Here is an 11400-nt window from a genome sequence, read left to right as displayed (position 1 = left end):
GATTTTTGGAAAAAGGCTGCAATGAAACAAAGAGTGAAAAATGTAAAGGGGTCTGAATACTTTCCGTACCCACTGTACATTTACATTGCCATGTTTTGGTTTTCAAGCAGCCAAAGGTCTCCGTTTTCAGCCGTTGAGACTGAAACCCAACCCCGCAGATTCCAAACCAAAATGGGTCTGAAATGTTTCCAAATGTCCAAATTTCCAGATATTTGTTTTTAAACCAAAACATAGCAATGTAAATGTTAAATGCCTTAGAAGAGAATTACCAGATCCAGTTGCTGCGGCAACTATGTAATTATGGGCCACTATTCCTTAATACTGCCAGGGGTCCATAATTTGATCACTGACCGACTTATTCTCCTTCACCCCCGTGAAAATGCACCACATGAAAATAAATAACAGCCCTTCATGTACTTTTTGCCAACGAAGGGCTCAAGGGGACCGACCCTGAGTGTAGGCTATGCTCCCCCCTTCTCTCCCTCTCCTTATTTTGTCACTGTCCCGTCTGTGATTTTCTTTTTTTGTGTCTTTCATGTTCTGTGTGTTGAACAACTTAACTTTGGATGCTGGAGATGGAGAGGCTGGAGTTCTGTTCTGTTCTGTTCTTTTGTTGTTGGTGCGAACTTCAATGCTGTGTGAGATCCAAACATGGATTGGTTGAACGCAAAGGTCACTGAGGTTTAGACTCAAGCCACAAATTGTTGGAAATCATGGGCCAGCAGCTTGGGACTTATAAATATTTGGCGTACATATATATATTTTCCAGAATAGATTTTCTTTTTACATCCCCCTCAACTATTCTCAACTATTCACTAAGTTTATTGTAGAATTCCAGTTATGTGCAGACATTAATGTTGGCTCTGTAAAAGACCCCAGGATATTGTGGGATGCAATTAAAGGTTTTATTAGGAGCAATACCTTACGATTCTGCTCTAATGGGCAAAAAGCCAGATGACTTTAACCACAACTATAGAAGAATTAAGGGTGGCAGTACAAAATATGCAGAAGAGAAAATCATTGGGCTTTGATGGGATCCCCCTTGAATTCTACGCTTCTTTTTGGGAGAAACTGGGCCCATTCCTTCTTGAGATGATTTGCTTCTCAGTTGAAAAGGGCACAGCCTCAATTTAATACATCTTTAAAAAGGATAAGCGCTCCAGCTATCGACCTCTGAGCCCGCTTAAGTCTGATTTAAAAATGTTTGCAAAGCTCCTAGCCCCTCGTTTGGAGTCCCATACTGTATGTCAAAATTAGTGAACTCTGACCAAACATTATTCAAAAAAATTAGACTAGCAGCAGATACTGTTAGACGCCTTCTTCACATTGTTAATTTGACAGTAAGACTCCAGTGTTACTTCTCTCCCTTGATGCAATGAAAGCCTTTGACAGACTTGACTGGTAATTTTTATGGTCAGTCTTAGAGGTGATGGGCTTTGGGAACACTTTCATTAATTTGATTAAAGTTTTGTATTCTAACCCCTCAGCCCGATTCTTAACCTCCACTTCTCTATTTCCAGTTTCAAATCCTCCCGCCAAGGTTGCCCCTTGTGTTCTGCACTATTTGTCATTTCTCTAAAGCCACTGGCTCAAGCCATTCTTTAATTGATTATGGTGTCACCAATATGCATTCGTAATACACAACATCATCTCTCATTATTTGCAGATGATGTTTTGGTCACTTTAGAAAACCCAATTAGCAGGGAATTCACGCGGAACCGTTGTAACTCTACCGTCCTTATGTTAAGCCCGCCCACCGACTATATCCACAATGTGATTAGCCTGACCAGAATTTGTTTTTTCTGGCTCGCAAGCCACATTTATGTCTTTTCCACCAAGGCTAACCAGGTACTGGTTCTGGGCTGGTGCTGTTGCCAGTTTGGTGCTGGTTCTACTCACCAGTTATCTAAGAACCAGCTTGATTTTCCACAGCCTGAGGGCCAGAGTAGGGCTACATCACAACGTGACTGCAAGTACCTCCGTTGTCATAGCAACGCATCATGACAACCAACAATAATGGAGGACTCCATACCGATACTTTTGCTCCTGGCTTTACAAATTCCCACTGGAACCAAAAGCCGTGCCTTGACAGCTATTTGTGACCGCTATGGACAGGGGATACGTTCAAGAAGAAAGGGAATTATCTTGCATGATTCAATGTTTAATATAATCTATTGCTAGCTTGTGAGGGTAACATCAGTAGCGTACAGCAAAACACTGTTAGGGTGAACAGACGTCCCGGTTTGACAGGGGAAGTCCCAATTTTCCAGACAAAAAGCCTATCAGGACCCGCTCCCAGCACCTGACGTAACCGGTTCTTATCTCTAGACCAGCGGTAAATTGGTGCGGAGTTGGAACTTGTTTTCGTGGCCCAGAGCCAGGTTTATTTGTGTGGAAAAGCAAAGAACCGGTTCAATATTTGGCACAAACTCCAAACCAGCATCAGAACTGCCTTGGTGGGAAAGACATCAGTCTGAGTTTCTGTGTGTCTGTGTGAGCTGTCAGAGCTGGATAGAGTGCTTTTTTTGGAGATAGTAAGTGCCTTTGGGGTGGACTTTGGGCTTGTTCACTTTAACCTATAACGTGCACATAAAAAGATAAATAACCCAATTAAGGAAAGTGAAAAATCCAAAAAGCACAACATGAGAACTTTAAGACTCCACAGCTTCAGTTGCTCTTATTCATTTATTCATTCATCCCCTAGGCTCCATGACCGTAAGATGTGCATCATCGGCCTGAGCGTGCTGATGGAGCTGCCTAGTCGGCCGGCAGTGCTGGAGGTAGTCGCCGCCCAGATCATCCCCTCCATCCTGCTCCTGTTCCTGGGCCTCAAACACCTCTACGCCTCCCGCCTTGTCAACAAACCGGACCTGCTGACCCATGCAGGAGCACAGGAAGAAGACCAGAACGGTGAGAAAGGACCAGCCGCGCACAGAACATGGACGATGTTAGGAAAGTAAAGAAAATCCATCCATCCATCTTTATCCGCTTTTCCGGTAAAAAAAAGTAAAGAAAAGAACGGAAGAAAAGTTGGGAAGATAGCATGCAGGATAGAAGCAAAGGGACTAATGTAAAACTAGAGAGAAAAAAAGAAATAGGCTTAGCGATAATGAAATGAGAATATCCATTTTTGCCAACAACAGATCCCCTACCCAGATTCCACTACTCAAATCTTCATTCAGCACTGAGCTTGGCTCAAATTAATTGTACCACATTCACGTTCTCTTCCCCACAGGCTCTTACTTGGCTTCAGTCAAGCAAATAGGAATTAGATTCCCAAACCTTGTCTACTGCTTGTGGGGCAGACTGATGAATTAACTTATCGCTACAGTGGCGGCAAAGAGTTTCGCCTCTGTCCTGGTAACTAAAATGCATTGATTTCACTACATTAAATGGTTCAAAATGGTGTATTCTTAAAAGTTAATCTTAAAGTTTTTTTCCAGCAAATGTTGAACGTGTTCAGGTTTCAAAACTGCTCCCAGTCATAAGACAAGGATATGAAAGGACAATGTCACGGAGCAAATATCACCTAACTAAGCTTTGGTGTGTAGGTATGTGTTTTGAATTCAGCTTAAGAGTACTAATAAAGTAAGACCATATACAGTAGATATTAAAAGGTATTGTAGATCTCAATATAGCAAGTTTTGTTTTCTTGAAATCAGTAGACAAGCTAATAGTTATGTATATATGCACGAAACCAGGGGTGGCCAACCAGCTAAACATAAAGAGTACCATAGCAAAGAGCCACACAACACATGCAGGTCCACACTACAACAGCAGCAGTGACTTCCAGATGTACTGACTTTACTTAGATTGACTAAGTGGGAAACCAGACAGTCTTTGTTATCCACAATCTGGAACTGGGTTGTAACTTTTTCCATAAGAACCGAACAATGTTTAGAATTTACTTGTTTTACTAGAAAACACTGATTCACAGACATAAGGTAATGCGCATTGATTTTAGCTTGAGTTCAGCCTGTTTTAAAATTGGGAAATCTGTCTGTGGGCACTGCCATCCCTGTGGTTCTCTCTCTCTCAATACAGTCATCCTTAGAAAGTATGATCATCTACACCTGGGACACTGCACCATTTGTCACTAATAGGGGTTTTAAACAATTCAGCAGTAAAAGGGTCAATGGGTAAGGGTATCTATGCTCGCTCATTTTCCTCAGGTTACAGGATCTTATTGCAAAACTACAGCATTAATATTTTTTTTGTGTGTAAATGAGGCATTTAAATGCGTTTTGCCTTATCTAAAATATGTTTCACAAAGTTAACAGTCCCCAGCCAAACACAGGTCAGCAAAAGAGCCACAAGTTAACCACCTCTGCACTAGGCCATCAATTATAAGATAGAATTTCTTTTTACTATCCAATATTTAATTTATTTCTGAGCAGATTTTCTATTCTGTATTCTGATAAAATCCAGAGCAATTTCTTTAGATATATTTATTAATTTATTAATATAAATAGTTTGACCAACTAGAGAATCAAATGTTCTGAGCTATCCTGTTTTGCAGTTGGTTCTGAGGTGGTCACGTGTCTTGCAGACTTCATGTTGTATACCAACATTCATTTGATTCCCATTAATAGAGTGGAGGGAATATTGGAAAAAATGTAATAAATTATTTTAAAAATGGCATAAATCACTGAAGAAATGTCCAATTGTTGCGCAGTTGTCAGCAATGAAAGACTGGGAAACGGCCAAGGATTTCACAAGTTTCCACGTGAACTGAAAAATCGAAAAGTATGGGAGCTGAATGTGAAAAGAGCAAACTGGAGGGTAAATGACTGCTCATCATTGTATTTGGTAATCTCAACTTTTCTCTTTGACTTATGATAATATATAACACTGGACAAATACAGTAGTACCATTGTTAATGTGTACCATGCTGTCAAAAAATGTTCGAACACTGCTTTAGAAATTAATGAAGTTTGAAGTTAGCTAGCGTTAGCTTTTTTGCTAGCACTCCATGTACTTGTGATCTTGCCATATCAGATGGCTTTTGGTCTAGCCTCCTTACGTCTGTTGTCTATACGTCTATAGCCATATTACGACAGGTAAACACTACTCCGAGACTTATTAGGCAACGTGGTCGCTCACTGCAATGGGCCTTTTTTAGCATTTACCATAAAGAAGGTAAATATGCACAGGAATATTTTCGTAAGGGCCTTTTGCATATTGACAAACTAAGATAATAATGTGTCTATGTCTGTTTATGGTGAAAATAAGCCATTTATTTCAAGATAGCATATTTGTCCCATATGGTTACACTGTAGAGTCATCTGATGATGGTAATACAATATGGCGCCCATGATTTGAGTTTGCCAAACTCTCTATATAAACGGCTCTGATAAAATCAAAGGAGGGCAACCTTTCTGTTAAAGAGTAAGATCCTGTTTTTAAACGTAAAAACATCCCACAAATTTTATTTGCAAAACACACCGGACTCCAAGTAAATAAACATAGTAATTAAACTTTGCAAAGCTGTTTTGGGTCGTCTTTTCACTTTTCCAAGCATCACAACTCAACTTTTGGTTGAAACACATAGTTTACCAATTTACATGTGAAAATATGTTTGCTCTACTTGCTTAAAGTATTGCTTTTTAAATGGAGGCTGGTGGGTTTAGCATTTGCAACTTGAGAGCTGTTTTTGGTTAAACAGAAAGGACTCAAAGAGGTTTTAAAGGTCTATCTCTGAAGGGATCCTTTCTATAATGTTATCAGACTCTTAGAATATTAATCTGAGTCTGTCAGCAGCAAAACAAGCACTTTTGTGAAGGTTAATACAAGCTGGACAATTGTCCTATGAACATACAGTGTAGCTTGATTTGCCGCTGCCAACTGCAGCAGTCTTTTGTGTGAAACTGAAGGTGTTTCAGACATTGTTCGGTGAACATACAGATGCTTGTTTTTATGTGTGAGATTTTTTAATGTTACCTGTTGACTGCTGGAGCAGTTTTATTTTATGTAAGTTTTAATCTTATCCTATATAGAGTCAAGAAACCGTTTCAATTATGGCTTTGACCCAACTGCTGTATTACTCTGTGTATGGGCAGAGGAGATTCCCAGTGATGAGGATGAGGTGAACGAGAACCATAACGACATGCAGCAGCAGTCCAGCATGGCGACGGGCCAGGCCAGCGAGGATGATGATGAAGACGAAGATGACTACTGGGATGACGACGGCTTTGAGGGAACCCCCCTGGAGGAATACAGCACGCCTTTGGACTACGACAACGGAGAGGACGAGTATCGCTTCTTCACCTCCGCCTTGCTTCGTAAGTTATTGTTCCAATATAAGACCAGGTGTCAGCTTAAATGTTTTTTTTTTTCTTTTCTTCTCTATGTTCGATTACATGCTGGTTTATTTTTGCCAGAGTTGTTCACAAGTCTAAAGCTTGACATCCACTTGTGAATCTATATAAGTACAATTGACGCACAATTCATATTTTCTGATGCATTTTCTAATGTATTTACTTTAGATGCACTTTTTTGATTTTTAAAAGTTGGCATTGAATGTTTGGTCAGCCTTATTTACTCAAGCAACTTAAATTTAACATCTGCACTGTAAATAGTTCTTACACAATTCTTTCCTACCCTGATCTATGGTCACAAAGGCTGTGTCATGACTGAAATAGTCTCACTTTGCCAAACCATCCACACGCTGCTGAGTGGAGAAAGGTCTGGCTAGTCCACACAGCATTCTGGGATGGGAGAAAAACGTGCTCTGGTTTATTGGCATTTCTTTAAACCAATCACAATTGTCATGGGCAGCACTAAGCGCAGCCACAGATTGGACAGGTAGTATAGCTAGCTACCCTGCAGAGACCTGAGGAGTAGTTAACCATAGTCCTCATGAATCCACCAGAGTTTAAAATTTCAACACAAAGAAAGTTGGGTGGTGATGGCGCAGTGGAAATGACACATGCCTTTTGGTGTGGGAGATCTCGGTTCAATTCCCACTGCGCTACATCAACCAAGGTGTCCCTAAGCAAAACCCTTAACTCAAAATGCTCCAGAGGCGTGCAGCCCCTGACATAAAGTATTTAGCAATTATAAGTCACTTTGGATAAAAAAACATCAGCTGAATGAAATGTAATGTAAGAAAGTGGAAGGAAAAGGACATCCGTGAAAAGCATGTGTCCGGCGGAATTCTCTGCGGCACCAGGGGAGCAATCACAGAAGTGGAACGTCAAGGATAAAGACTATGACCAAAAGAAAGTAGGTCCGAAAGAAGCGGCTAAAATGGATTTCCTTAGTAAGGTGGCTGGTGTCTCCCTTAAGGCCCTGATACCATGTACGTTCTGCGCCTGTGAAAGACACAGCAGTTGGCGGAAATCTATACGCCATTCAACAAGGGAAACCGAATAATATCGCTACTGCCACAAAAAACAACATTTCCTCGAGCATCGGCAGAACCCAACAGAGCCTACTGTCCCTCTGCTTTACTCCCCACTGGGAAGACAGCAGACACTGCGAGATGGCTAGCCAGACTGTGCCAGGGCTCCCCGGGCGGTCATCGGTTGTCTCTGTAAACAAGTCTCCCAACAGTTGAAGCATAGTGGAGGCAACGAATGCCCCAATTCTAGATAAATGGATAGCGATGTATGGATGGATGAATATCGCAGGTTGTCTCTGAAGACTCTGATAGTTCCCCTCATTTATGTTATTTGTTAGCTTGTAAGCTTGTAGCTTGTAACTGGCAGTGGCTGACGGCTACAGTACGATGACGGTCTGTTTTCAACCTCTGTATTGCTCTGCGCTGGAGGTTTCTGGTGGCTTTTCAAGCTTTTGCATATTAGTGATTGACTTTCAAAATCTGCGACGTACCAACTGCTTGCTTTACAAGAGAGTGGAGGGGATCTTTTAGGATGTCAACACAGTATAATTCCTAATTTAAGAATCCTTTTCTCTAGTGATAGCAAAATAAAGCTTCCTGAACCATTACTTGTATTTAATGATCCCACTAGATGGCACTCTTGATTTAAAGAAAAAAGCTCAAGGAATGCAATTCAGTGTGCTTTCAACCCATAGTTGAACAGAGGCCCATCTAGTGGGCTCCCAATATTAAGACAATCCGTCATGGAGCTTCATTTGGACATCACTACCTTTTTCTACCTGGTATGGGGCTGTGTATCCTTATAGAAAATGGAGAACAGCAGCAAGTCCTCACATTTAAGAATCCGGAACTAGCATTTATGCTTGATTAAATCATTTGATTGATTTTCAGAATTGTTAATTTTTTTTAAAAATCAGTTAGTCCTCTAATCTTTTCATGTCAACTGTTGCTGCATTGAAACACTCACATTATAACCTTACTCTCTGTGTGTGTGTCTCTGTGTGTCTCTGTGTGTCTCTGTGTGTTAGGGGTCCAGAACACTGATGCAGCCTGGTACCAGTGTTTAACAGCTCCACTCAGTGACGAACAGAAGAAACAGCTGCAGGAGATCTACAGCATCTCACAGCAGAGGAGGAGCACCGCTGCCAAGGGCCAGTGGTGAGCGGCTACAAACACGCACACACACACACACACACACACACACACACTCCAATGGTAGAATACAGTTAGGGAGAGAGTGAGAAATCAGTTTTTTAAACCCAATTTTTCAGATTTCTTAGGGGGCTTATTTTAAATATAAAATTACAGTATAGACATCAGGATGATAAAACTATAGATATATTGTTAGCATAAATTTAAAAAAAATGCATCCAGGAGAATGTGAAGTTGTGAGTTCTAGGTTTCTCCAAACAAATTAAACCTTAGCAACACGAGACTGAGACCGATATGTCAACCAGATAATGACAGAATAAGCAGTGAATTGAAAGTTATGGCAGACATGATGAGTTTTAAGCATAGACTGTAAACATAATGGAAGTAGCACCCGTGACGTCGCCTATTGGTTTGTGGACTGCTGTTCTGAAGCCCTGAGTTGGGCAAATCGGGCATCGTCGTCTTAGTTTTTTGCAAATGTAATGATTTTAAACAAGAGGGTGGAGCTGGAGAGAATGGAATGGCCCAACCAGTATTGTTTGTAGTTGCAATGCTTCTAAGCTAAATGCAGATTTTCTAAAGTGTAGATTTTCAACCTTTCTGAAGCAAGTCATCCAGCGTAATTTTACCGGCCGATAAACACAGACCCCTGGGTACTGGAGGTAATCGCCTGCATACAACAGAACAGAAAATAAGCAGACTTTCCCTCAAATAACCAGCTAACACTAGTGCTAGCTTGCCAGCTTGGTTAGCATAACACTGAACAAGACATTTTAAAGGGACCCATATATTCCAGTTAAGAGGTCTAATTTTAAGATGAAAACACTGACCCAAAAACAAGTTTGGCGCTATTTTAAAGCTCAGATGGGCCAATCTGGAGTCTTGCCCCTTATAGGTTACCTCCTCTTTCGCTGCTTTTCCCGTCCAGAGAATTTGGCCCACCCATGAGACAGAGACATCATGGCTTTCAAACGAGCTCAGTGGCAGTTGGTCAAGGCCACTAGCCTCCACCTCGCCCACACAGACCGAAATGGCAGATACTAAAGAAAGCTAATTGTGGAACTGGCTCTAGTGGCTCTCATTCTGCACCAAAGCTGAATTTTGGGAAAGAGACTTCAGATACAGTATTAGGTCACCACTAAGGTCTCTATAAAAGAGACTTCAGATACACTATTAGGGGACCACTAAGGCCTACATATAAGAGACTTCAGATACAGTATTAGGGGACCACTAAGGTCTACATAAAAGAGACCTCAGATACAGTATTAGGGGCCCACTAAGGCCTATATAAAAGCATCCAAAGAGGACCATGTCATGGGACCTTTAATGTCCACTGTGTTACCAAGGTTAGCATTGCTAAGTCTCTGTGTAGCCATGTCTCTAAAGCATCCCCTGCTTTATCATCTACATTTGAAATCAATGGGACCATAATTTACCCAAATGAACATCCTGCTGCATTGAAGAAGACTTGAAACTAGCAATTGAAACCATAAACGCATTATGATGTTTACTGAAGTAAATCAAGGTGAGATGTTGGGTCATATTTTACCTAGAAAACAGACTTCTTTTTAGAGCCAGTAGAGTCGCCCCCTGCTGGAAGTTAGATAGAATGGATGTTTAAGGCTTCACTTTACAAACCCGGATGCTTTTTCCAGTTTTTTTCCAGTCTATTGATTTAAGTTTGGAAAGGGAAAGAGAGATTCAGTGGAAAGTGGAAGGGGTTGGGAAAAATTGCTCTATAAATTCAGTTAGGGATGTTTTTTAATTGGAACATTGGTCTAAAAGGTTGTCACAGTTTTCATAGTATGAGGTGGAGATTTCCAACTTCATGGAAAGCAGCATGAGGACATTACTCATTCAGACAATAAAGACCCAGAAAGGACATTGAAGAAAATATTTTAAATAGCAGGAAAACGGAAAAAAACGTCAGTTATCCCAAGAAATATTTATCTTAACGACCACCAACACAAAACCTCTGGTTCAAAACTCTTCAAGATTAAGGAGGACCTACGCCGTTAACTGATGGGAATATTTTAGTTTGGTCCAGGAAAACATATTAGCAAAAAAACTCTTCAAAATATCACATAAAGAAATTACAAACATATATTATTAAAAGAACCAAGATTTCCAAGATCACTATTGGAAAACAAATAGGACTACTATTGATCTATTCCATTAATTGAACACTAAGCACAATAAATTAAAGATTTGGAGTCTGTGCAGAAAGTATAATTGTACTGTACTTTTACTCTAGGATTACAATGTTATTTTAATATGTAGATACAGTATATTGACAGTGCATTAGAATTTAAAGCTAAAAAGGATACATGTACTGTACATACAGTGTAATTTTAAATTCTAAAAACGATTGCTTGGGGCTTTTATTCTGAAGTCAATCTTGGGAGGTCTAGTAAGATCTTACAAAACATTTGGTGAGATCAGACCTTCCCCCGTTTTTTTAAAATGTTGTGTATCAGACATCTAGAATGACCTGATGAGCTTTGAAACACATCCTGTATGTTTAGTCTTGTGTGAAACTGAATCTTGGGTTTTCAGAGCACCCAGGTGACAGACCAACCGCAGAATCAGAGGAGGGGGGGGTTGAAGAAGAAAGGAGCTGGTCTGACCTGACCTGAAGTGGATTTCAGTCTAATCTGAATGATATCAGTCCAAGTCAGACCATGTCAGATGGATTGGATGCAACCCAAACCAGGTCCCAGGGTGCCATCAGGACTGGATGGAGGAGCAGGGGCTGAGTCACCATTACAGTTTGGACCTGGTGCCCTGTAAAGATCCCCTACTGGAATATTCCTATTACCGGGACAGGACTGTGTAACTGTGTGTGTGACTGTAGTTGTGTGACTGTGGTTGTGTGACTGTGGTTGTGTGTGTGTGTGTGTGTGTGT

General features: G+C 40.8%; 1 protein-coding gene across 3 annotated transcripts in view; it reads left to right on the top strand.

Annotated features, from left to right (window-relative positions):
* Positions 1-11369, top strand: part of ipo8 (importin 8) — a 43733-nt gene extending 32364 nt beyond the window's left edge. For 2 of the 3 annotated variants that reach the window (XM_034863166.1, XM_034863167.1), the window contains exons 22-25: positions 2705-2910; positions 6060-6281; positions 8371-8500; positions 11051-11369. In XM_034863166.1, the coding sequence (XP_034719057.1) occupies positions 2705-2910; positions 6060-6281; positions 8371-8500; position 11051 (559 nt within the window). In that variant the 3' untranslated portion in view covers positions 11052-11369. Of the gene's footprint in view, positions 1-2704; positions 2911-6059; positions 6282-8370; positions 8501-11050 lie in introns of those variants that run through there. The other variant, XM_034863168.1, reaches the window with a different exon arrangement.
* The last annotated feature ends 31 nt before the right edge of the window (positions 11370-11400 follow it).

This window comes from Etheostoma cragini, chromosome 23, assembly GCF_013103735.1.
Source record: "Etheostoma cragini isolate CJK2018 chromosome 23, CSU_Ecrag_1.0, whole genome shotgun sequence".
NCBI lineage: Eukaryota > Metazoa > Chordata > Actinopteri > Perciformes > Percidae > Etheostoma > Etheostoma cragini.
This window is presented reverse-complemented; position numbering and strand designations above follow the sequence as displayed.